Source organism: Chanos chanos, chromosome 6 (genome assembly GCF_902362185.1).
Source record: "Chanos chanos chromosome 6, fChaCha1.1, whole genome shotgun sequence".
Taxonomy (NCBI): Eukaryota; Metazoa; Chordata; class Actinopteri; order Gonorynchiformes; family Chanidae; genus Chanos; species Chanos chanos.
In genome coordinates this window covers 18764704-18791091 of record NC_044500.1, presented here as the reverse complement: position 1 = coordinate 18791091, position 26388 = coordinate 18764704, and the positions used below count along the sequence as shown (strand labels likewise).

Genomic DNA, 26388 nt, shown 5'->3' with positions numbered 1-26388 from the left:
GAAGTATTCCTATCCTAATGGAAGTTGCCAGAGTGACAATGCCCCAATCCAGCCAGCATGAGAGCTCAAACAGTATCTTGATAAGCATTGAAGCAATTTAAACTACATATATATTAGGGATGGGACAATAAATCAAAATTCGGTAAATCACTGATTAAGATGCCTTAACAATGAAACTGATAATGGAATTATGGTATCTTGTTATCTGACGAATCATTTAAAGTTTTATTTCATCTAATTGTAACATTCGTTACATCCAGTGTCACAACAACGCATTACGTACGTGTGTCACTGAAAACTGCTGTTTAAAATGACCGAGCAACAAAAACGTTTAGGATTTATGGTATCTTGTTATGCAAAGAAACAGTTTTTGTTCATAATGTAGAGACACATACTTAATGTATGATTCATGATATTAGTCCTTTAATTTAATGGTTGATTAACTTTGCTGCTTGGAAGAATTTAGATTTGTTTGAGACAGCTTGTATTTATGACACCTTTGTTGTATTTCTGATCTTCTCTTGTTACTTTCATCTCCTTCTGTGTTGTCTAGTAGAGAACTTTATTCAAATGAAAACTTATTTTGTATTTTGCATGACTAAAAATTAAATATCAATTCTGAATATTCATACTTTGCCACTGAACTGTTATTAGGCTCCATCAAATCGTGGTGCTATTGAATCGTGAACCTCATATCGTATATCAAACCGAATCGTGAGATAACTATATAGTCCCATCCCTATATATATGTGTGTGTGTGTATATACATATACACACACACACACACATATATATATGTGTGTGTGTGTGTGTGTGTATACATATATATATATATGTATGTGTATGTGTGTGTGTGAACATATATATATATATATATATATATATATATACACACACACACACACACACACACACACAACATGTCAGTCACTAGATCTCAATAAAAACCACAAAACACTTTTACAGGATATTTCAGAATACAGCCTGGTACAGTATTTTCCACGACAATTAACATTGAATGATGACTGTTGATGGCAGTGGAAGAGCTGCCATAGCATCCTTCCATCAGAGTTCCTGACTCATGTAGAATCTATGTCACGGTGTACTGAAGCTGTTTGCACAGCTACACAACATACTCTTAAGACTATTTCTTTTGCTGTTTTACTTGACTGTGGATGTTACCTGTACCAGTACCACACACTGTTTGTCCGTTCAACTCAGAAGCCCTGAACTACATCACCTACTGAATGATGAATAACAAGACAGCGTTATGAATATGAGAGCTTCATATACCCTGGGTTTTCTTCATCGCCTAACACACGCCAGACAGGACTGCATAAAATATTAAATTTAAGACTGTAAAAACAGCTGATAAATTTGTCATATTGAAAATCACCCAGTACAGACTCTGCCATCTGAACAAATATTAAAAGTCTGAAACGCCATAATATGAAAATTAAACCCATAAACCATTCAACATTCTCCGCCAGAAATGTCCTCATAAAACTGAACAGTCTTTCACATAAGCCTTTCATCAATCAACAAAAATGACATTATTATCAGCTGGAATTGCTCTTTTATTGACTGTAAAAACGACCAGTTGTTTTACTCAGAGAAACAAAACATGCTCCTCTGCTTTTTAATACTCACCCAAGTATATTTTATGTGTGTAGGTTCAGCTCACAAAGCTTTCTTTGCTTAAGTCTCTTAAAAATTCACCTTTGATCTGATTCTCAATAACAGACTAGTAAAAATGGTAGTTGTGTGTTTTTAAGTGAAGGTTTAAGGGGTTCTCTGTCTGGGAAGGCAGCGTAGGCGTCCGCATGACAGAAACACTGTCCTCATGGTGAGAGGAAACAAGAGGCCAAGAGCCAAGTGGAAATGTGTGTTTGAGTGACGTGTGAGAGTGCATGAGTGAGTGGGTGAGTGAGTGTGTGTGTGTGTGTGTGTTAGAGAGAGAAAGTGTCTGAGGGGTGCAGAGAGAATGTGTGTTGTCCACATGTGTGACTGAGAGCCAGTGTGTGTCCGTGTATGTGTGTGTGTGTGTGTGTGTGTGTGTGACCCCCATAAAGAGTCCTGACAGCTCTGTCGCAGCTTGACGGCATCATCCCCACCTGTGGTTGTCTGCTGTCTTGTGTTAGTGTTGTGTCAGGCTGGCTGTGGGCATTAGAGCTACTGCACTCTGACAGGCATTTGTCTCAGGGTCCTCTGTCCCTTATGTGCAACAAATGGGGTCATCTCACAGTCCACAGTGTGGACACTGTGGACACAGCCTCACAATGCCTGTCATACACCCTCCACCATTCCACTCTTCTAACAACGGTTAACAATATTTTAATGGTTTTCCCCCACGTTAATTCAGTCAGACTTACCCTACAGCCAGGGAAGCTGGAATCATACATTTGCTACTGGCAACATATGTACGATAATACTGAACAAATCCTACAACAAGTGAGCATGTGCACTGTTTGCTGTTTAAAATATGTCTTTCAACACTCCAGTAAGCTGCATGAGACTTGGCCCTGTTTGACTTTACTCAAACAATCAGACTAAGAACACTCTGGGGTATCATCTATGTCCATTAAACGTGCTCTTTATATTCTACAGGGCTGTGTCGTTTTATCGTTTTTTCCCCCTGATTCCCTGTGATAAACATTGACAGACTGAGCCAGGATCTGTTCACAGCACACTGATTACGTGTGTGTGTGGCAGGAAATGATCTGTACCAGAGAAACGAGGCCAAAGGCCAAAGATGCCACACTGAAAAAGTGTGCCTCCACCTCTTGACCCTGCACCAGGCCAAGGTGGCATTTGATGCATCCTTGGCAGGAGCGGTTGGTGCGGAGAAGACGATTTTGGGGGGGGGGGGGGGGGGGGGGGGGTGGGAAGAAAACAGACAGTTTTGAAGACTGCCGACTCCAGCATGTGGCATTTGAAATGCGGGCTTGAGTGTTTACGGTTGGCCAGGTCCGCCCCCCCCCCCAACACACACACACACACACACACACACCTACCCTTACGTCTTCTCTCCCAATCAACTCGTTGCTTGTCCAGAATGCATGAAGGGCCTGGGAAACAAAGCTGCTTGATTGAAAACTTACCCCTAAGCCCTCACTCCCTCCACCACCCATCATCTTCCTGCCAAAAAATTGGGACCAAATGGCAAACTCAATTGGGTTTCCAGTGGAGCAGAAGTGAAAAAAATCAAAGCCTTTCCCCCCAGAGGTAAGGCCAGCGTCACCATAGCGACAGCCTCTGCTAAGGTGAAGGGCTGCGTGGTGTCAATCATCCACATGTATCCCCACGGTGACAAACCCAGTTAGGAAACCTTCAACATCCTCTGACAGCAAAGGTAGACAAGGGAGGGGAGTCAGGGAGCTTAAAGGTCAGAGTGATCTGCTAAGGACAAGGTAGACATGGCACGATTGCTGTGGATTTTTTCTTTAATGGGTCACGTAAAAAGAGAGCTGCTGATCATTGGGCTGTCTGGGGAACCTTTTTTTGAGGACAGGCGTTAATACTGGAGGTATTTAAAAAAAAAATCCAGTCCTCACACTTCAGAGGACATGTTAATGTACTATGAGATAAAAGGATGGACGTCATCTACAGGGGCTGAATAGAGATACCTGGACATATTTTACAAGGGGGAAGTCTCCACTATCATTCTCAGCCTCTGGTCCTATAACAGACCTGTAGGCTAGACTGGCCATCACATAGTGCCCAGTCACTCTGTCTGCTGTAACCTAGCCCTCGACCATATAATGCCACCACCATTACATTACAGTTATTGGCTTTTTATTATTAACATAAGGTCCGCCTGTGCAGCTAGGCACCATGGGCAGCAACAGTTCTCCAACCGTTTCGATCAGCCGCAGCATTTTCTGCTTCTGCTGTCGTAATATTGATATTCTGCAGGTATTCTTTACATGTACTGTGCTAAGTCTAATGTGGACTTCCTCTTTTCCCTTCTGGTCAGGTGATGTCCATCACATAGCAATGGTGGGATGTCATTGGTCTTGCATATGAAGAATTTGAGTGGCTAGCTCTAATTTGTGCTCTCTGACAAGGTCTTGCAGCCTTTGCAAACAACTTTTTCGTATGATCCCCTTGTCGGTGATGCAGTTACAGCATTTAACACCAAGAGTTCTTTGCAGGCACAGCTCGTGGAACACATTCAACTTTCAACACATTCAGAAGTTCTTTTTTTTTCCATGTTTGCATGGAGTCTGCATGAAGCTCCGTTGGTAGGATGATGGTGCTGAGTTGGATCTCTGTTGCAGTGTCTATTGCTGCTGTTGAGCAAACTGAATGCATTCACTGAAACTTGGCTGATGCTTAGTTGCCTTTGCGTCACCGTCACTGTCACTGGATAATATGCTGCCAGGGTACGCGAACTGGTGCGTGTCCCCAAGTAGTTGGCATGCAGTGTTATTCGTGGATCCATTTGGATGCCACCAACCTGCGTAACTTTGATTCTTTCTGTTTTCTCCTCAGACCGATATTTCCTAGCATTTCCTTGAAACTGATGGTCAATTATTGTGGATTTTCTGAAGTCTGGAGATTAAGATCAATGTGTATGTGATGTAGACTTGGTGCTTAGCAGGGAAGCGTCGAGCACTAGTTGGATGGAAGTCAGTGAACAAACTAACAATCACAGCAAGGTTCCACTCAATACACGCTACCTCCATCCAAGTACCCAACGACTCCACGTTTTAGTCTGGTTGTCTGTGCAGGTACTTGAAGAGCCTTAGTGAGGCACGTGTATGCTATCATAATTGCAAGACATTTTGTCTCTAATACATTATACTGACAGGCAAAACAAACTGTCAAAAAATATACAGAAGTGAAATATTTGAAGTAAAAGGTTACCAAAGGTTGATCTTTTACCTGCAGGTCTTTGATGTTGGGGAATGGGATACCAATTGTGACGACCGCTCTGGCGTTGTCATCTGTGAAATCCAAACCCTCACTCACCTTCCCCCTGCACACGGCGATCAGCAGGGCCCCATCTGAGCAAGCATCATCATCATCATCATCATCATCATCATCACCATGACAAAACAGAACAAGAACAACAGTACCAGACAGGATAACACAGCACTGATTACTATCTGATAGGAAATGTCTTTGTCGGTGGAGGGAAGAGGAAGATTAGTGTAGTTGCTATGATGTGAAGTCTATGGTCAGTCAGGCTCCAGTCCTGTGACAAAGATTGGCCTTGGCCTGACCCTCACCTCTGTGTCCGCTATGCTTGATGGCCTCGTAGTATGTCTGCAGCAGCTCATCAAAGTCGCCCTTGCCCCCGCCCCGGGGCTCCGTGATCACAGTCTTCCCATCCTCCAGCTTTTCCCAAAGGCCTGTGTTTATCCAGCGTTCTCTGAGCTTATCCAGCATCTACAGGGAAACAGATGTCAACACATTCACAGGCAGGTAAAAATGTACTCTGCGAAAACAATACTGATATTACTTTCATCTGTTGTGTTGCTTCTGATAAGGACAGCTTCACATTTCAAATGCAATGACAGTTATAGGTCTATAGATACAAATAAGTGGGCACTGATCACAGGTACTAAAGAGAATCATTAGCAGGATGTATTATAACCAGCTAAATTGTTGTAATACACGAATGTGCAGAGTAAGCCAAACTCTTCAAACCAGTTTAGGGGCAATGCAAAACAAGCATGAAAAATTTAAGTTACAGCAATGTGCCTCACAAAAAAACAAATCTCCTAAACAAGGCAGGATATCCACTTGTTTGGGTCAGGGTCCAGAATTTAACAGTTCAAATAAATGGACTAGAGGCTTCTGCCATAAAACAGTCTGTGGGCAGGAACAGTTTGTATCTTTTAAAAAGAACAGTGTGTGCTGTAAAGACAGCTGACAGCGCAAGCAGTCTAAAAGCCTGCGATTTTAAGTTCAAGCAGCTTGAAGGATGCTCTTCCACCCTCCTTCCCTGCTCTAAAGCAGCTCTATTTGCTGGTCAGGAGGAAAAAAAAAAGTTTGTGCGTTTAAACTCCCCATAATAAAAATCACTGTTGCAGTGTGCAAAAAGTCAGGGCCTCTCGAGGGAGGAACATTGATCTAAAAGCCCTCTATCTTACAGAGCACGACTCATGTCTCTGCTGTGTGGATTTTCTCCTTGAATAAGCATGGCTTCACAATCAAAGAGAATCTCCACTGGCTCGTAAATGTGTTGGAGAGGTCAAGTAGAAGTTCTTCTCATCGTCAGCAGAAAACTTCAGCACAGTGCTGGAGTGTTGAGCTTCAAGTTCTGGTGCTAGAATCTGCCAACTTGGGACAGCGAGATTCTTCAAGGCCCAATATTCAGACCTCCCAAGTTCTATTTTAAAAAACTCATAATTTTTTCACGTACAATGATCCCACACAGATATACAAACACAACATATGCACCGGGTAAAGATCCGTGAGAAGGGGAGCACAGGAGAAGATTGAGTCACCTTCCATCAGTGACTTTGGTCATAGGAAAACAACCACATAATGCAAGCGGATGTGCTGGTCAAGGTCACTGCCTGTAACTGTGAAATGAAGCAAAGGGCGATTTCATCAGGTCGGTGACTGCAGGAACAAACAAGTGGAGAAGCTGTCATCAATAAAACATGACACTTTCACAAAAGCTAACGACAACAACATGGACAAGTGCCCTCGTTTGTCCGTGTTTGCAGCTCTGACTGAAAACTGATTGTCCCGTAATTGCTCACGGATCCAAACACAGAACCAATAGTGAATTATTCACCACTTAAGTATTCTAACAAACAAATCTGCCATTCAACGTCGGGCTGTGTTTGCAGGAATTCTCATGTTTGAAGGTGAGTTAAGAAAAAAAAACCAAGGAGACAGGAAAGAGGAGAGAAAGTTCAAAAGGAAGAGAGATACACAATCTTTGTTCTCAGCAACAGAACTGACGAGCTGGAGAGCTGGGTTGGGCATCCTGAATTTATCTTGTGGGGCAAAGTTATTAATTTCTGCCCAGACTGAAACATAGCCTGATAATACCGTCCAATGTAACCTGAGAATGAAATGCTGGCTCTTAAAAGACAAGGACACGTATGAACACAAAGACTCCTTGTTGTTTACTTTCCTCGGCTGTAATTTGTAAGGCACTGGTAAAAGCAAGGGGTGAAATCCAATCCAGCGCTACTCCAAGAGCACTGCGGCTCACAATGTAATGGTTCTAATACTTCAATCTCACAGACAATGTGAGTAAACATCACTCTTATGTCTTCCATGATGCTGCAATTTAATTATGTGCATGTCTCCCCCCCCCCCAAATCTTTCATCTTGACAGAGCAAGGTCTGGTTCAGAGGTGACAGCCAGAAGGACTGGCCAGGATCTTTGAGATTCGAACCTCTTGCTTAGAGTCCAACCTGCTGTCACTTACTCTTTACTTACTGGAACTTTCAGCATCTCCAGCCAAAGGTACACATAAGGCCCCCTCTCTCTCCCTCAGACTTTCTGTGAGTGAGGTCTTCCGAATGACTCTTACTCCTCAAAGAGTAGGACGCATAACAAAATGTCAGGGAGGTATAGATCACTGATTCAGTAGATTGGCATCTAGTTGATTCTAAAACAGGTAGTCAGAAGTCACCAAAAATATGACAGAGGAGCCTGGACTGCTGTGTGCAACGTTCCCAAAAGAAATGTCCTAGCGTGTGTATGCGGGAAGAGGGGGGAAGGGGGGCGGGAGCGCGGGGGGGTGTAGTGGATGAGCACATGGCATTCATGACTAATTCAGATGCATTATCTGACAAGGGCTGTCGTGTTTCCACGGGGCCCAGATCGGGACCGCGGTCGAATGAAAATGTCAATCTACACACTTGGCTGAGGCTCAGGTGCGGTAACGAGGGAGGACCGCGCACCACCTCGTTGCCAAATCAGATCATAAAGCCATCAAATATGGAAAGAGAACGTTGTGACAACATGACCACAGCATCAGCGCTGGGTCCTGACAACAAACTCCAGACAATGATTTAAAAAAAAAAAAACTCTTTTCACCTGGAGAAGTCTACATAAGAAGTTTACACACCAACAAAGGCCCAGAATAAGTATGTGAAATACAACACCAAAAAAACATCAAAGGTTTAAAAGTAAATTCCACTTTTTCCTCCTCAGCATTGTTAACAATACCGATCACTAATTAAGGGTTGGGTAATAGCTGAAATTCTAGCCGAATAACAATTTTTTTTAAATCAATTGTACAAGAATGATTTTTGAGAATTCATTTTGCTTCATTCCAGGTCTATAACCCTCTAGCGCACAATGGAGGGAAAGTAGCACAACTGATCTAGGGTTTTCTATTTTGTTTTGTTCTGTGACAGTGAGAATGTGAATGGCAAAAAGTGAACAAAAGTGAACAATTTTAATGTCCAAGATGGCTCTTCTATGAGTAGTTTGGGCCCAACATACAATACACAAGCATTACCACAATCCTGTGTTGACACTAGAGTGGAAACGATACAAATGTGTTTTTTTCCCCCCATGTGTAGTGAAATCAGATTTATCAAAGTATTTTGCTAAATTATTGTTATAACTGTTTGGTTCCCTGTCAACCATCTCTACAATCATCAGAATTAGTAGAGCAGCTTTCACACAGTATCAGAAAGAAAGAAAGAAAGAAAGAAAGAAAGAAAGAAAAAGAGAGAACAGTGTTATAAAAAGATAAATGTAAGAGCACATGTGTGAAGAGAACCTGAGGGTGTGCTGGGCCCGGGCCCATACAGAATGGGTGAATGTTATGATAAATAAAGGATGAGAGAGGCAGCGTGTGTGTGAGACGACAGGCAGCCCTATTCCTGACACCCAGCTCCTCTAACCAGTCCTGCGAGCTGAGAGCTCACACCAGCACTGACCAAGCCTCATGGCTTATTCATGTCGCCCGGCTGTGTTCCGTTACACAGCAGGCCAGAACCTCACAGCTCTGAGTATTGAACCATCACTCACTGTGTCCCTCACAGAAACCGACAGAAGAGGACGCCGTATAGAGAACCAGAATGATCAGTCATGATGGGCTATGCGAAGTAATCAAGATAATAAACACAACAGCACTGTTCTCTAAAACACTGACATCTGAACTGCTACATTTCAATTACTAAAACGTGGAGCATAATGGAGTCCAGATATTTAAACTCACAGTATCAAATAACTGACTTAGATAAGATCTTGGAGCGATTCTATGTTAGCCACACCACTCCCCAGCATGGTGAAGAGGAAAGAGTTGCCCGTTAAGGCCAACAAAACTGTTGATGTATCAAACCAGGGTGGTAACTATTTAGCAAACTTGCAAAGGCATAACAAAAGCTGAATAATTCATTGCCATTTCTGAGGCTAAGTGTATGCATCACTCCCTTTGTGCTGGCATGCTAGATTGCACACAAAGTGCCACTCCATCTTCCTTACTCTCTGGAATCACCTCTACTCTTCTTCTTGGCTCCTTTCTTTATCTCTTTCCCTCCATCTCGACCACCATTCCGTCCACGTGGCAACAACGCATTCTTGTTTTTTTTCCCCCCCTCTCTCCTCTGCAAACACCTCTTAAATAATGGAGGCAGCTTTGACGACGACAACATTAATGAAACATGCAGGCCCCCAGGTGGCAGCGAGGGGGCCAGGAACGCGTGGCGGCTGTAAATAATTCAGTTGTCAAATATCACAGTGACGATCACGCCAAGGACGGAGCCTAGCAGGCGCCCCGCGACCTGCTGCCTTAGCTCCCTCCCCCGGTCCGACACCATCCTCGACGCGGCACGGATGGGCCATTACCGTGACGACGAGATAAAGGTACGAGACTGGCCAGAACGTAGAACTGGCTTTATCTGGCCAACAGCTCTGGAGGAAAAAAAAAGTTTCCCTTTTCCCCTAATGGACAGCTTAGTGGATAGAAAGACAAACACTTGAAGTGGCAATGTCAGTGAGCGGAAAAACACCCAGATCAAAATGTATGTGAGAGTGAGTGACTATCTTTGGGTAATAAGTAGAAGGAGCCATTCAATGTCTAACTTCTTCTTCGCTGTTGGGTGAAGCATTAGACCAGTCGGCGGGACCTAATCGGGTAAACAGACTGAAGAGCTGACATAGGGAGCTGATACGTGCAAATGGGAGTTCGTTTACGGTTCGTTTACAGCCCGAGTGAGTGGTGACTACAGGAGTGAAGTCTGACTCCATGTGATCTTGGTTACATCTCTGTAATGCAACAGTGAGGCTCGTTCATACTTAACCAGACTATACTGACACGAACTGAATGTAGACACACAGACAAAAGATGCTCTGAACTCTTCATTCTATTACCAATAAGTAATACCTGTGAAAATCACTGAGCTTTTGGACTCATTGAGAGCCTAGAGAGAGGGGTACTGAGCCCTTCCGAGGTATAAATAGCAAATTGTTTCATAAGGTGTTCACATGTGAGCAGGACGGTGAATTCAGATGCTGAGTGTGTGTTGGGTAGAGAGTGGGTAATGTGCTAAGGGGCCTTGGAGGCTCACAGTCTCTGCCCAGACTCCCCGCAGTGCACTTTTGACTTTGATATGACACAAGCTCAGTGGATCCTATCCTCAGCCCCCCCCACCCAGCCCCAGGCGCCAGCACTGACTCATCTTCGCACAGACAGTTCGGCGACATCACCCCTAATGGCCCTTATCTTAATCTACTTTAAAAGCATCTTGCCTTTCTCCCAGATCTTTTCACCTTCTTTAAAACCCCATGTTTAATAAGCTTCTTGCCCCCTTCCCACGAAACTCTACAATCGTTTTTTTCGGCCCCTCGGCTTCCTGTGGTTGAGAGGGACTGGAGAGGGACACTGTGGTTTTAATGGTGTGTAACTGGAAGGAGCCGGGGGAGGGGGGGGGGGGGGGGTGTCCTGTCATGTCAGAAGTGCAACAAACTGTACCTCGTGTGTAACTTGTGTAACACGTGTGTGTGTGTGAGAGTGTGTGTGTGTGTGTGTCTCCACATCCCAATGACACTGACCCCACACGCACTCACTCACACACACACACACACACACACACACGCTTTGGGAATGTGGACCTGTACATGAGTACAGAGCAGGGTGATAGGCAATCTGCTGAGAGGCCCTGTGGAGAAGGCAGAGAGGCGGGACAGTTCCCTTCTCAGACGGGACTCTGCGGCACCAGGACATCCACAGGCTCCAATTAATCCCCAATCTGCTCGTCTTTCAGAGCACCTCTGCAGATTAAATATTAATCTGCTCGCATAGAATTCTTACATGGCCATCAATAATAATGAAGATATTTTACAACTGACAGGACACTTACTGCCAGTGGCCTAAGGGAAAAGAACGAAAAGAAAGAAAGAGAGAAAGAAAGATAAAAAAAGAGAAAGGTAAAAAAAAAAGAAACCCTAAAACACCACTACACCTCTGTTAAAAGTTAGGACACAAAAACTTTGAGAGTAAATTACGCATACCACAAGACAATATAAACACACACTCACAGACACATACACATTGACATCCGAGAGAGTTCCTTGCTCCCTTAGGGAATTCACAGTGAAAAGCAGCTTCAATGGAGAATCAATTATTCATGGCAAAAAAGAAGCACAACAAACAAAGGAGAGCAAAGTATTTATCAATGAGACCCTAAAAGTGAGCTCGTTAGCTGAAAGAGGATACAGGCGGAAAAAAAAAATGTTAGCTTGAGCTTTGAGGTTTGTTTGATATCTATAATACATTAGAGACGGTCATTAGCAGCTAAGTGGCAGACACAAACCCATCGGCACACTGTCGCTATTGAATTTTTAAAACTAGCTTGTGATGTCTTAAAAGGAACGCCATATACCAACCACAGACCTCAACGCCAAACCGTTATTTCAGAGGATACCACGAAAGAGGGAAAACAGCATACCAGCAGATCATCAAAAACTGTGGTCTCTATAGCCATCTGGTGGTGATTATGTGGAACTGCGGGTGGTTGGAGCATTGATAAACTTCTTCCTTTAAAGGCCTGGTTTTCTGGACAACTGGAGTAATACTGGGTTCAACCGCTGTGAGGATCTTCACCCAGAAACATTTAATCCTTGCTTAACATCCAATTGTCCTCCTTCCCTATGTCCACCCTACCGTTCTTGGTCATTCAATATCCAGTCTGAACCCAGACCCAGCTGCTGATCTGGGGTCAGCAGGACAGGAGCAGGACTGTAAATATACCTTGTAGGAGGGCAGGAAGCACAGCACTCCTCGACTCACGGTCTGGCACACTTTCAGCAGGAGGGCACCCACTTCGTCTTGGAAGGCAAAGGTCTCAGCATGCTGGAAGGTGGCGCAAAGCTTACGCCCCTGTGGCCCAGTGCCAATTGTGCCAACCCATACCTGTGACACCACACACAGATCAGTGAGAAAACACCACGAACAAACAAATAAGAATACGAGAACAGAATGCTTGAAAAAAAAACAAAAAACAAAAAAAACGTGTATTGTGCAGTAGCATAAGCATTCACAATGGGGCCATTGGTATCATTCAGTACCCTTCAAAACACAATTAAAAATTATTTAATAAGACAATGCTTCTTTGAGTGTGGCAAATATTTTCAGAGCAAAAAAAACTATGTATATGAGTAAAATGACAGAACATGTATGTATGTGACAATAGAAAACATGATTATTAAAATGACTCCACTGAAACTCAAGGCAGGCAAGAGGCCAACCTTTTCCAATGCCATGTGGTGCCATTAACCAGTGTGAGACATTTTGAAGCTGCTGATAGAGTAAGCCTGTAGGCTGACCTGAGATCTGCTGATGACGTGGCTGGCCTCCAGCTGAATGGAGAATTTGATGCCCAACTCGGAGGAGAAGGAGCCCATGGGCGACAGTGTACCTGAAGTCAGCACAATGCTGCGCACTGACTCGCTGAGGTCCGAGAATGCCTGCACATCACACACAAACCGTGGCCTATCACAATGCACTTCATACACAACTCCCTCATACACATCTACACAAACCGGAATCCGAACTCAGCACCATTTGTCATCAAAGATAACAAATTTAAACTTAGTCCAAATGATAAACAAACTATACAAAGCTGACAGTGGAAAACTGGTCTCACCACTGCTGGATTGAGGCACCAAAAGCTGAGCGTGTAAACCGTGGTCTTAGTGCGTGCACTCTGGCGTCTGCGATGAGGCCGGGCGAAAAAGCCCTGGGCGTCTGGGAGCTCTGCCTGCGTGGTCCAGGTGTAGCTCTGCTGAAGGGCCACACGGTAGTCCTCAGCAAACCTGTGAGGTGAAGGGAGCATTTGCACTGATCTGAGTTACATTCTGTTGATAGGCATGAGATTGACCCTGTTTACACCTTGCATTACGGTCCGATTTTGGTGATCCGATCACAAGTGAACAGCTCAAAAGTACAGGTGTAAACGCATCCAATGCGCATTGAGGTTGCATCGAGATCCGATCACTCAGACCACATTCGGAGGTGGTCTGGACCGCATATGACCATATTCTTATAGCAGTGTAAACATGAATGCAAACTCGAGCACGTTGAATGACCGCCTACTCAACTGACGTCCTCTGCTTACACAGAAGTACGAACTCATTTGCATATGTACACATTCGCTTACCAACGGCATCATACTGAAGTGCGACAACAGGCAACAACAACAGGCAAAATGGGTATTGCTTTGATTTTTTCTTCTTCTTCTTTTAATTTCCAACAGACTAGGTATGAGGAGTGCATTGATGCCTCCCGCCGATTAAAAACAGCAATGTTTAACGTGAAAAAGCTTAACATGGCATAATGTTCCAAAACTTCAATCAATGATCACTAAATTTCTCTCGGACATCTCTCGTTGGAAACGCCTCCTGTCAAAAAATCAAAATCGAAATCTTAGGAGTACGGTCGTTATCTCACCTTAACCGTTTTCCTCTTCGTTGACGTCCATTATAAGGAACAGCTTAACATGCCTTACTGTCTCAAAACAGCGATCAGTGATCACCAAATTTGTCCGACATCTCACATGCAATAAGCACTATCTCCAATCAAAAAAACAAAACTGAAATTCAGTGAAAGGGGTAACATGTTGGAGATGATTTACGTGTTTAATTGCATATAGAGAGGGAAAGTGAGATCCGATCTCAAGTGGTCACTCGAGACATGGATTCCAAAGCCAGGTGTAAATGGACGTACTTAGAGCTGTCCACTTGTGATCGGATCACCAAAATCGGATCTCAGTGCAAGTTGTAAACCGGGCCATAGTGTGGAGTGAAAGGGCAATTGAGACGCTGAGTGTAAGGACAGAGGTTGATAAACTGATAAAAATGGACAAAACTGTACTCAAGGGAGGGGAGGCTCAAGCAATTGTTTCTGACAGAGCTCCAGAAGAACTCTATCCATGGAATTCTATCTATGTTCTTTTCGAAGATTTACAAAGAACAACTGTACGAGCAAACAGGAACATTTACATCGGTTCTGAACTTGCTCAGCAAGCAAAACCAAACGTTTTGGTGTAAAGTGTACAGGAGTGTTGTGCCGAGGGGGATGACCATGATATTTGAATAACCTGCAGTTTTGTCTGAATAGGAACTCCAGCACCATGAAGAGACTCTTCAGAACTGTCTGAGTGTTGGCACTGATGGTAGGGACCTGAACCTGGTCTTCTCTCCCATTCACCAGCCCCACACGCTCCTCTTTCTCCAGCACTGCTGTCAGGCACTTCTGTTCTCAGACAGACACAGTAACATACACCCTTCTATTGGATATAATATAGGATCAGAGCAAATCGGTTTGGAATGGATGTCTCCCTGGACACTCAATTAGAAATATTATTGGTTCATCAGTATTACTGTTTTCGCAGTCAGAACGGGGCAGAAGAAAAGTGATTCAGTGAAAGAGAAAGAGAGTGAGAGTGTTGCTGATTGGGTGGTGATGGGTGATGTACCTGCAGCATGGGGAAGGTCTCAGGGGTGATGCCTAGGCTGTGGAAAATGCCCAGAACTTCCTTCCCTGTCCACACCTTACAGGAAGTTTCAAATTCCCTCTCCTGTAGAGCACCACAGCTCTCCTGCACCCAGCTACACGCACACACACAGAAACAGGTCCCCAAAAGTCAAAAGCAGGCTTCTTGTGTTAGTGATACTCATCAGCTTGCTCTTGCCTTTCTTGTCAAAAAAATAACTCTTAAGTTTTTTTTTTACTTTATCTTAAGATCTTTATTCCATGAGAAAATCGTGTTCAGTGCAAGAAAGACATGGGCAGAAAAGCCCTTACTCCAACTAACCTAAAACACTGCAAATATACAAATATTACCATCAACCCTGTGTGTCCCTATTAATCTCTACTTCCAAACACATCATCTTTATCCATGTTAGTATAACACTTTCTGAGACACTGATTGATATCCAATAATCCATCCCTTCGTTGTCATGGTGATGAAGATCAGTATTGTAAAGCTGTTGTAGGACAGGGTAGGAGGGTCGTACTTGACCAGACTGCAGCAGAAGCCCAGCAGAACCTGGTGCTGGGCGGGACGGATTTTATGGGTCACCATGCCTTCGATGTCGTCGCGAGCATTCAGCAGCTGTGCCTGGTTAACAGTGTAGCTGGAGCTTTCACGGGCGCAGTCCTCAATGTTATGGGCTTCATCCAGCACCACAATCTGGCCCTTCAGGTCGATTTCCATCTATGGAGCAGGACATCAAAAGAGGGAGAGTAATACTGCAAAAAGAACTATGACTCATAGCGTTATTATATCTGTTCAAGGAACTAAAGTTGCCTAGGCGTGCTTACAGGCCATGCTACTGCTGAAGACCAAAAATGACTCAATGCATGTTATGAAGACGTTATAGATGACACCTAGAATTTCTGCAGATACCAAATGTAGATGACATCTCACAAACCACTGAATGACACTCAGTTTCCCCTTTTCCTTACCCCAAACTGAAGTGCCCAATCACAGGCATTGTACTTGTTCACATCCCCCTGAACCCACAAAATCCTGTCTGAGTACCCTGTCAGACTGACCCTTCCACAAGATGGCCAGTTGTGTTCCTTAAGACGCCAAAAATAACCAGCGCTAACACCATCACACAGATTACACAGGTTCTACTCACACTCTCTCTTATGAGGGGGTCCAGCAGGTAGTTGTAGGGGCAGAAGACAATGCAGGCGTCCTGCATGAGCTCACGGGCAGCATAGTAGGCACAAGAACGGAGCCTCTTTCCCAGTCCGACCAGTTCCTCAATGTCCCACGCCTGATGGAGCCCGTGTACCCACTGCAGGGTGCTTTGCTCACGCATCTTATGCACGTTGTGATAGTAACGACAGGACTGGCCCTGGAACGAACACGAACACACACACATGTAGGGGAAAAGGGAGGCATGTCAAAACCCACAACTGTTGTACCTGCATGTTCTCTGTTTCATTACTATTTCAGTTTGAGTGAGTGTAACATAATGAAGAGGAAACCGCAGTGTAGTTTTAGAATAACTTAATTCTTGTGACCGCACAGGTCAATCAAACAGACATCTCTGACACCCTCCAATACTACTAGTTTCTCAGATATTAGTTTTCAAGTCCTGTAGAATATGATCAGGTTGTTCATAATGACTGGAGAAGAGGACTGCGGTTCATTGTGTTACAGCTCATTCGAGACAGCATTGTCCTGACGAGAGCCACTGTTGAGGTTTGATGGATGGATTAGCCTCCAACAAGAGAGGGATTAGCATTGCTCACATGCTGCTCATCTCATCACTCTCTCTCTCTCTCTCTCATGTGGCCCTTAAGAAGGTGATGACGGGCAAGTGGAAGGATGCGACCTCACGGCAAGCGTCAGAAAGACCAGCTTTCCCTCCCTTTTTCCCCCCCAGGAGCCTCAGCAAAACAAGGGAATATGGAAAGGGGGGGGGGGGGGGTGAAGGACAAAAGAAGGATGAACGTGAGAGGTGGGACAAATGAAAAAGGTGAGACGGCAATGGAGACAAGGCACTATAATGAAGACGCTACAGACCAGCCCTCGGGGAGGGCGACTGCGTTGTCAAACTTTTACCCCCTCCCACCCCTCTCTCTCTCTCTGTCTCTTTCACCTAGGTTGTCAGGCGACATTCTCCCCTCTTTTTCACGCAAATGGGGGTGTGACATGGTCAGGGGTCTCGGCAGGCGCATCTCTGGTGACGGCGTGACGGACGGTTTATTCCGCGAGCCGTCTGAATGAGCAAAGAGAGATACGGGAGACGAGACAAAGCCTCTGCCGCTCTCTCCTGAACAAAGCGCCGTTTGAAGCCTTTGACAAGGTCATACAACACAAACCCTCTGTATGACTGAACGACGTGAGACGTTGTCGGCTCATAATTGCCGTACGGCTCCGGTGACAGGATGACACTCGCCTTCGAGCCATGGTTTGGGTTACTGTCAGGGTAATCTGTGGGCGACTCATCTTCTTTCTCTTGCGGACAGAGAGAAGTGTGTTTGTGCGGTGTGGTGGCTGTTTTGGGTGTTTTAGCCCTCAGGCCACAGTTAGGCTCAGGAAACAAGGTGTCTGTTTCCACAATGCAAAGAGAAGGTCAAACTCAGTCCAAAAAATTCCAAAGAGGGGATCCAAAGGTTAAAAAAATTCACGACGAGATTAACCCTAGCAGAGTTGTTTGGGCCAGGCTCAACCTCTGGACCTCAAAGGTGGAGCAGAACAAACACCCCATTGACCTTACTTTTACTGAGGTGTTCCAAGGTCATACAAATCACAGGGCAGTCATAAAAAAGGCACAACAGAGAGACAAGCCTTAATAGCAGAGGCGGCAACTTGAAACACTTTAGTCTGGTGCACTGAAGTCTACAATAAATTATAATGCATGGTAGCAAGGATAAACAACCTTCTCAGACTTCAGATTTACAGTGTATGGGCCTTATAAGAGAATCTGAGAGGCAAAATCTAAACCAACCACACTCTAAACAACAAAATAGAATTTATTCACATTATATAATTTTAAACTTGTTTTCTATTATGACCCTGGCTTGCGGCAGCCTTCTAATTTTGATCCAAACCTTATGACACTTTGGGTAGGCTGATGAACCCTTTGCTGCTTTCTGAGATAAAGGGAGGCTTCGCAGGTGGCGGGATGCTTGGGAAGATAGAGATAATTTTATTTTTCTTTTCAGGCCACACAATGTTAAAACCTTACAAGAGAGTATAGACCATACTGAGGCACTGTGCATCTATATGCATTCCCCGTATGGATCAGGGTCTTGGGGGGACCGTTTGATGCTACACAGGCCTGTAAAAGCCAACGAACTCAGTGAACCCAGACGTCAACGCACATCTCCTGAACCCTTTCATCCATTTGAGGGTCGAACACAATGACAGATTAAGGAAGGACCGTGCAGTTGATTATCTGGGTTGACAGAGGTTTGGTCGGGGTCGACTTACATTCTTGGCCTCCAGCAGTTCCTTGCAGTGCTCGTTGCGGTTGCCGTGAGCAACAACCTCGGGGTTCACACAGGTGTGGTCACGGCTGGACAGAATGGTCATGGGCACAGTGGAGTAGAGCGTACGCTTCAGTTCATGAGCGATCTGGGTGATCTGCTTGTGCGTACGTGTTCCAAAGAAGATCTTTGGGGTCTTCTTACCGGAGTCCTCTTTTTCTTTGGCCTTTTCACCCTCTCTCTGTACTCCTTTAGCACTGGCACAAGGACAGAGAGAACAAGGCACTGGAGACTGCAAACAGAGGGAGAGAGAGACAGAAAGAAAGAAAGATAGATGAGTCAACAACTGTGTCACAATGGGAAACAGACTGATGAAGGAATCCTTACAAGCTCTGGTGGTCCTCCATAATGAAGAGCCATTGTGCTGGGGAATACGTACACAAACCTAAACACTGAAGGGGAAAGGCTATAAGACAGGATCGAATGACGGTAAAGTTACACTCCGCCATTGTTGGGATTAGAGAGAAAGTGCTGCCCTCTGATTGGATACTGTTAATTGCAGCTTTCATACAAACGCACAGAAGAGAAGAATGGTCCACAAATCCTACAGTATTAGCATAGGTTGTGAGGTTGTAACTGATCTTGGGCAGTGCGTGAGTGTCTTTTAAGTGTCTTCATTTCACTCCCATTCAGCAGAATGACACGACACATTACACTGACTTCTCTCTTGTCTGTGCCAAACAGGGAGAGTTTCCATTTCTCTCTCCCACTTTAAATCACCCGTATCATCACAGAAACATTTACTCACAGCAGGGGGACAACATGACAGCAGTCAAACCATTTAGATCGCATAATTGATTCAAATTAATCAGTTCAGCAAGGTTCTGATGAGATAAGTATCACTTTTTTCTCCCACCTGGTCACTACTCTTAAGCAGTTTCACAATGGTCTAGTGGTAAGGGAATTGGCCTTGTGGTAGTACGATTGTGGGTACAAGCACCAAGCACAGCTCACTGCTAATCACATGACTTCTAAGTTTGCTCCAGAGGGGTGTGTGCGCGTGAGAGAGACCTGCGGTAGGTGTAAATAAGTGCCCACATCAGAGATACCACAACAAAACTGTAACTGTTATCCAAAAAAATGTGCAAGAAACACTGAGTAGAATTCACTGCATTGAATGCACTCATTCTAAAGCAGGAGAGGTCAATGACATTCCATGCCACACTTTCACCCTGTCTTTTTCCCTCCTGCATACGAGCAAACTCAGACTCAAATCGCCATGTCTGCTACACTTCAGCATGGAGAGAAACAGGCCATCTCTGGTTTCCCATGATCCCTCACTAAACCGTGTTTGCTAATAAATATTACACAGCTTTGTAACATGGAGGTGAATGTGAGCTCCTCGCTTGTCTGTGGCAATACAGAAGTCAGCCCCACGTGCCAAATACACACAGCCTTGGACACTGTGGCTTGGGTTACTGTTTCTCCACAGGACGAGTTGTTCGCCTGGGCTCTGGTTCGCTCAGATCCCCTTACCTGTTTCTGCCGTGTTCATTAGCCTAACCCAAGCATCCAGGACCATCAGTGCTAAAGAATGACTTATTCATCCCGGTACGGGGGAGGGAAGAGGGGGCTGGCTGGTGAATGGTAGCCCAGGAAACAGCTGACACAAGGGTATCCATTACGTGCAGCCTGCCACAGTTTCGGTAACCCCCCCCCCCCCCCCAACTTCAACTTTCTCACTAGGCAGCGGCAGTGGCCAGGAGAAACACCCCCAGGAATGCAGATAACAGGGCTCCATTTGGCCACCCTCACCACAGCAGACACGTAAACCATACTTAAGGCCGCATTCTTTTACCGGGGCCCCCCGCGATAGCATCCGAGTTGTGGGTTATCTTTCGGCACAATCCAGCCTTCAACACTAGCTGGCAATCCAATACTGCTGACCATTGTCTGCAAGCGTCAACTTTAATGTGCCACTCTAATGGAAACCAGTCAATACCTCCCTGCTCCAACTACCCACTACTCTATGGAAATAATGACAACGTTTGAGGTATTTTATGTGGTACAGAGGTTTTTAGGTGCCTCTTTGAATAAACGTGAACTCAAGGCTTTGTGTTATTAACATGTCTTGAGTGTACAAAAAAGACTAAAAGAGTGGCACTGGGCACACTCAGGTGAGACTGTGCAAACAGGAGAGGTGTACAGAGAGTAAGTTATGCTAGACCGGAGTCTGAGACTGCAATGCTGACCACCTGTTCCTCTGGAGAGGATCCTGTGCTGGTGTCCAGGTCAAGAGGAAGAAAACGCTAGGCCTGAACAGGTAGCCAGACACCTGAGAGAGTGAAATCTCACACTGCCTGCTTCGCTCGACCTTAACGCTCCTGCTCTCCAATGTGATATTGGACAGAGGAGCGAAAGAAAGGCAGGGGTTCTTCGTTCCGGTGCGAACACTGCCTCGGCGCGGCCCGAGCCCCGCCTTCCTCCCTTCACCTTTCCACCTCGTCAAAATCCACAATTCCCCACAAAAGCACCTGCTTATCCCCCAAGCGTAGTAACCAGTGGGTGAACCCCATTCAATATTTATCTCAGGCTTTCACAGTTCACTGCCAAGCAAGGCAAACCTCTTAATTAAACTGGAGCTTGCTTCAAAGGGCCCATTGAAGATGTCAGTCATCGCTCTCCAGGCCCAGCACGGTGTCAGGTGAGAGAGTGAAACTCGACACTCCCTGGCTCCTCTCTCCGTTCTATGCCTCTGGACCCAGTCTTGCCCACCGCGGCAAGGCCTAACCCTCCCTCTTTGTAACAGTCCGCCAATCTCCAGGAACGTGTAACCGAAGTCACTCCCAACCCATTGTGCCCGTTGTAAGCAATATGTTCTTCAGTGTGATGGGCGAGCAAGCTAACACAGATTCCTTTCACCGTGGGCCTGTGTGTGATACCCGGGGTGTTTGTTACACCGCATCTGATTTTCTCTGAAGGGCTATCGGAAAAGACCGCCAAGCCAAGCTCTGTTTTCCATTTCAAAATATTTGGACAGTTAAAGGAACACCCTGTATATTTATATCTGCTGTAACCATGTGTATTATTTCATCTTTGCATCCATTTTCTTTTTCACAGAGCAACGTGAAACGGCATATTCAAATAAATATTGAGAGGCTTTATTCAGAGCAGAAGTTTTAACTAATAAATGTTCAAGACCAAACAAGGGCAAGACAAGAAAATTATGTGCACACAAATTGCGTGCTCTTCCACATCCAAAAGAGGTCAGTCAAACTTAGTCACAATATTTAAATAAACATTTATGATGGACTAGTCTCACTGGACACGACTGCCTTCAGAGTGCATTTAAACAACACGTGTAGACAACGTGATACCGTGAGAGAGCTTGTAACATTTCATACTTGGCCAGTTTTATCAACAGACAGTGCAATACTGCATGCCAGACAGAACAAACAAAAAAATGACCCCTTTCACAACACAGCGGAGCTGACAAAATCTCACATTTACCCAATCAAACCCTTTGACCCCAAAGGTCCAGATTCAAAGCATTGCAAAACTAATGGAGGCGAGATCGCGCAATACGTGGATCACACGAGAGGGAAACAAGAAGTAGTAACTTAAGACCAGGGAAGATCTATTATAAAAATTTTACAGTGTTATTTTCAGACAGATTTTCATGACAGTAAGGTAAACACAACAATACATTTGAGTAAACTCAACCACACCTTACTGTGGACTCTGCTGCCACCCTGTGGTAACAGTTAGAGATAACCATGGTACTACTTAAGGGAGTGTATAAAATAACTTCTGCACAGGACTGCAGAACAACACAGAAAACGTCCAGAGTATAGTGAGACGAAAGTTTTACAGTGCAGTAAGACGAAATTTTTAATCGTGCCAGGTTGTACATGACATGTAGTTAGCGTTGGACAATGATAAACTAAATGCCTTTATGAACCAATTACCTCATTGCTTTACAATGTATTACACTAATAATCACTGGCTGAGGGTTGCAGTATGTGAAGCATTGCTTTGTTTCGGTGTGGCGTGCACTCACACAACACGATGGGGAGGGTAAACTGCCGTCAGCTCCGGCTTGGCTGCTCTGCTCCGTGGTGCCAGTTTGGGCCACAGACGCAGACATCTGCCCCTCAGGTTCATCATCAATGAATATCACACCACGCTCCACGCACCTCCGCTTCCTGCTCTGTGGTGGGACAAGACATGACGTGAATACAGAGGCCAATTCAGAACAAGAATTTAGGATTAAAAGTCAATGCAACAAATTAGATGAGAGTCAAGTTACTCTTATCTTGAAAATATTTCTGGATATGAACTGAGTTTCACATCAAGTGCTGACTTAAGACAGTGCAAGCCACAAATCAAACAAATATGTGCCCAGAAGAACCTTCCGTCCTTTACATTCTCTCTCTCTTTGGCACGGCTCTCCACAACAACTCAACTTACAAGAACTGCTACACTGTACGCATCCACTCAGTATTAAAAGCAGTGCTTGAGAACAAGAGGAAATGAGGAAAAGACACTGATTCAGAATTTTGGGATGGGTATAGTGTCTTTGTAAGACACCTGCACATCTGCAGCAGCTGCACGGATCCGTTTCCGTTCGGGCTGGAAGTCCTCGTCCCTCTCTCTGTCTGTGCTGTGGGAGCCCCGCATCTTCTCTGAAAGCTTGGAGGACAGCGTAGGTCTCACATGCTGGTAGTTTTCCCCTGAAGAGAGGTCACAGAAGACATAGACACATCATGAAGCAAAAGTCAGGCTCCAGCAGGACCATGATTATAAACATGCAAACTGAAACTCTGAGAAGGTCAACAGCTGAACATACAGCCAACAGTAGATAAGTCTTTAACACAAATGAGGAGAACTGGTAATATCTCATCTGAAAAAACACACACCTCTGTCTGAGGGATGGGGTGCACGGACTGGAGTAGTCTCTGGATCAGGACACGTCATGTCTACTACAGCAGATGGCTTTGCCGCTGTGCTGGTAGGATGTGTCTGTATACGGTTAGGTCGACTGTGGCAGGCACACTGACAAGGGGTGGACGCGTCAGACTTCTTACCCTTGTCAGGGGGGTTTCCACCACCCTGGACAGTCTTAGCTTTGAAAAAAAAAAAAAACCAGAAAAAAAACCCACTGGTACCATTACTATACACACTGAAGGAATAATCTGGATAACTCCCAAAGTCGTATGAAGACGTTTATTATAAGTTAGACATTCCAGTTGGTGTACTTTGCCTTTACACTTCAAAGCACAGCAAGACCACACGAGTAGTTACACTATTTTGTACAGAAAAGCCCCAAAAGGTTTAATCCACATTTTATAAATGAAGACGGTATAATTGTTGGAGCCCCTTTGCCTTTTGTTGAGCCGGCTTTTTACCAGATATCTATGTAACAATGACTTAGAACAGCCTTAAACATGCAATTTCGTTCTTTCCCCCCCCTTTTTACAGCTACACAATAATTACACCACAACTTCTTCCAGAGTTGTGCTACATGAATAATACAAAAAAACCTACCCATATCACAGTGCTTACAGACCAGAGCTACTTTAGTACACACAAAGTTAAACTGACAACGCACTGTTGGAAATAGGAGCACTTACCATACTGGGCCTGCTGCCAAGCCAGGGCTGAACACAGCAGAGCCAGGCTCTTGCCACTGCCCGTGGGGCTCTCTAGTAAGCAGTGCTGACCATGGTTCAGACCACGTACAATCTGTAGATAGTCAGGAAAAAGAGTTACACACCCACAAAAAAAATTAAATGAAAAAAGCCAGCACAAACCTTGATTTTATTTATTTATTTATTTTTTAAAAAAAGGTGGGTATAATAGTGTGGTCCATTTTGGTACTGACATCGTATTTTAAAATACGTCAAATTCAGTGAAGAACACTCACTGAGTTCATCATGGCCAGTTGGGAAGGATAGGCTTTACAGGGAAAGTGAATCTTAACCCCTCCTATGGTGTACTCCACGGAGGATGAAGTCATGCTTGCGTTTGCTGTGGGAGAAAGAACCGCCAGAAGTTTTTTTCAGGTCATGAGTCACCGCAAATCACGGTTTATGTCACGTTAGCACTGTTGGTGTATGCTAAATGCTAAATGATCATACGTGCGCTACACTGACTACAACGCCCGACAGAGAAGGGAGTTTTAACGTTCATACCAAATCAGCTTTCAGATGATTAACAGCACACTTATAACGTGAGATGTCTTTTCATGAGAAGACAGAATGTAACTGAAGGTGCAACAGAAACCGGCATTAATCAGTGTATCAGTCAGTGCGTATGTCTTTCGGCAGTTCGTGAGCCCCATACATTAAGCTAGCTAGTTTACTAAATCAACAACCCTATCAAAACTGACTATGGCACTATAATGTAACTACGCCTAATTGACAGTAATACACAATGTTATAACACCAACCTGATCATACCAGGGAAATCGTGGTGCATCGCTAGAAATATCGTCACAGCAACCAAATGTTTACAGAGCGAAACCTTTTCTGTTACGGTCAGAAGATTATCGGATGAAGACGTAAAACTGCTTTGCATGTGTGATTAGCACGACGAACATCAGCTTTACATTAATGTTGCCCTATGTAAATTGGACCTACGTCGTCCAGATGCTACATTTGTTAGCTGGGGAGCTATATCAGAGAAATAAATTCATAGGCACTCAGCTGTCGACTCAAGGCTACAACTCATTGCCGCGGAAACCTTATGACAAGCATATCTATAAGCAAAGCAGTTTATCGGGAATGGTTTACCTTGTTATTTATTCAGAAGAAACTGGACTAACAACAAGCCATCCACCAAACGCCGTAAACAACACTTAGCTAGCTTCAAACTAGTGCAGAAGACAACAAATCAAATTCCCGCCATACCAGGAAACTGTAAACACCTATCAGAGCGAACGGAGCTCCATCGTCATGTGTGACGTTTGCAGAAAATGTGACAGCAGAATAAAAGTTGCTTTGTTAAGGCTTTAAAAGTTATGTGGTGGTATTCATGCGTATTTTGATTACTGTAATAACACGGAACGACAAACAGATTTTTCAGCGTCGCTGAATCACAAATACTGTAACTGTCACGTTCTGTGGGCGTGAGTGTGTGTTTACAATGACCTCGCCAGAAATATGCATACATTACACTGTTATTTGAAATTTTGGGTTTAGTGGTTTAAAGCTGATGGCTTTTCAACAGATGAATGTTTCTGTGAAATGAGCATGTTCAAATAACAGCAACTGAACAATGGGCTAATTTGCTGTTAGAAGTGGACCGTACTGGCAAAGTGAAATGGTATTTTAATAAATGAAAAATAAATGTCAGGTCATGCGAGTCTCAACATGAATGCTAAAGGCAATGAAAATGCTAATGTTTTCAAAATAACACATTTTGCTCGCATACCTGGGAATAAATATATATACATATATACGTATAGATAAATCACGATGCAGGATTTCACAGTTATCTGGCTAAACTATGAAATAGTGAAAGCGACGAGAACATTACTTTCGGCTTAATTTTGTACAGAAAACTGACAAATGTATATGCCTCCAATTTGGATTTGACAACACCATTTTCCTTGTTAGACCAGCAAAGTAAAGCTGAAAGTACAGAGACACCAACACAGGATTTAACTGCACGTGTAAGCCCATAACTTTTAGTTACCCAATCAGTTCGGTGTATTTAAACCACGGTCACTTCTATAGGTAGGTCTCTAAATTAGACTGAGACCTCCCCCGGAATATATCCCAAACTTCCAGATGTGTGGAGCATGCAACAATTTTGGTTATATACATTAGCACGAAAAAAACTGTAAACCTCGACAGCAACTTCCACATTTAAGGAACCTTAAGAATAGCCAGTGAGTTGCGCTGTTGGTGAGTGGTTCTCGTGCGTCAATTTAAAACATGGAAAATCCGAAATAGTTTGTACCGTAACAGGCAATATATTACATTGTGGAACAATTTCAATT

At 44.3% G+C, this 26388-nt stretch overlaps 1 protein-coding gene across 1 annotated transcript in view; it reads right to left on the bottom strand.

The window, feature by feature from the left end:
* brip1 (BRCA1 interacting helicase 1) overlaps positions 1-24402 on the bottom strand; it is a 60565-nt gene extending 36163 nt beyond the window's left edge. Inside the window, exons 1-15 of the mRNA XM_030778134.1 lie at positions 24310-24402; positions 24017-24128; positions 23303-23509; positions 22974-23116; positions 22444-22593; positions 18388-18675; positions 16079-16300; positions 15449-15648; positions 14908-15040; positions 14530-14684; positions 13078-13246; positions 12758-12898; positions 12183-12344; positions 5235-5394; positions 4888-5009 (exon numbers count right to left, since the gene is read on the bottom strand). Of these exons, the coding sequence (XP_030633994.1) occupies positions 4888-5009; positions 5235-5394; positions 12183-12344; positions 12758-12898; positions 13078-13246; positions 14530-14684; positions 14908-15040; positions 15449-15648; positions 16079-16300; positions 18388-18675; positions 22444-22593; positions 22974-23116; positions 23303-23509; positions 24017-24128; positions 24310-24402 (2457 nt within the window). The remainder of the gene's footprint in view (positions 1-4887; positions 5010-5234; positions 5395-12182; positions 12345-12757; positions 12899-13077; positions 13247-14529; positions 14685-14907; positions 15041-15448; positions 15649-16078; positions 16301-18387; positions 18676-22443; positions 22594-22973; positions 23117-23302; positions 23510-24016; positions 24129-24309) is intronic.
* Between the last annotated feature and the right edge of the window lie 1986 nt (positions 24403-26388).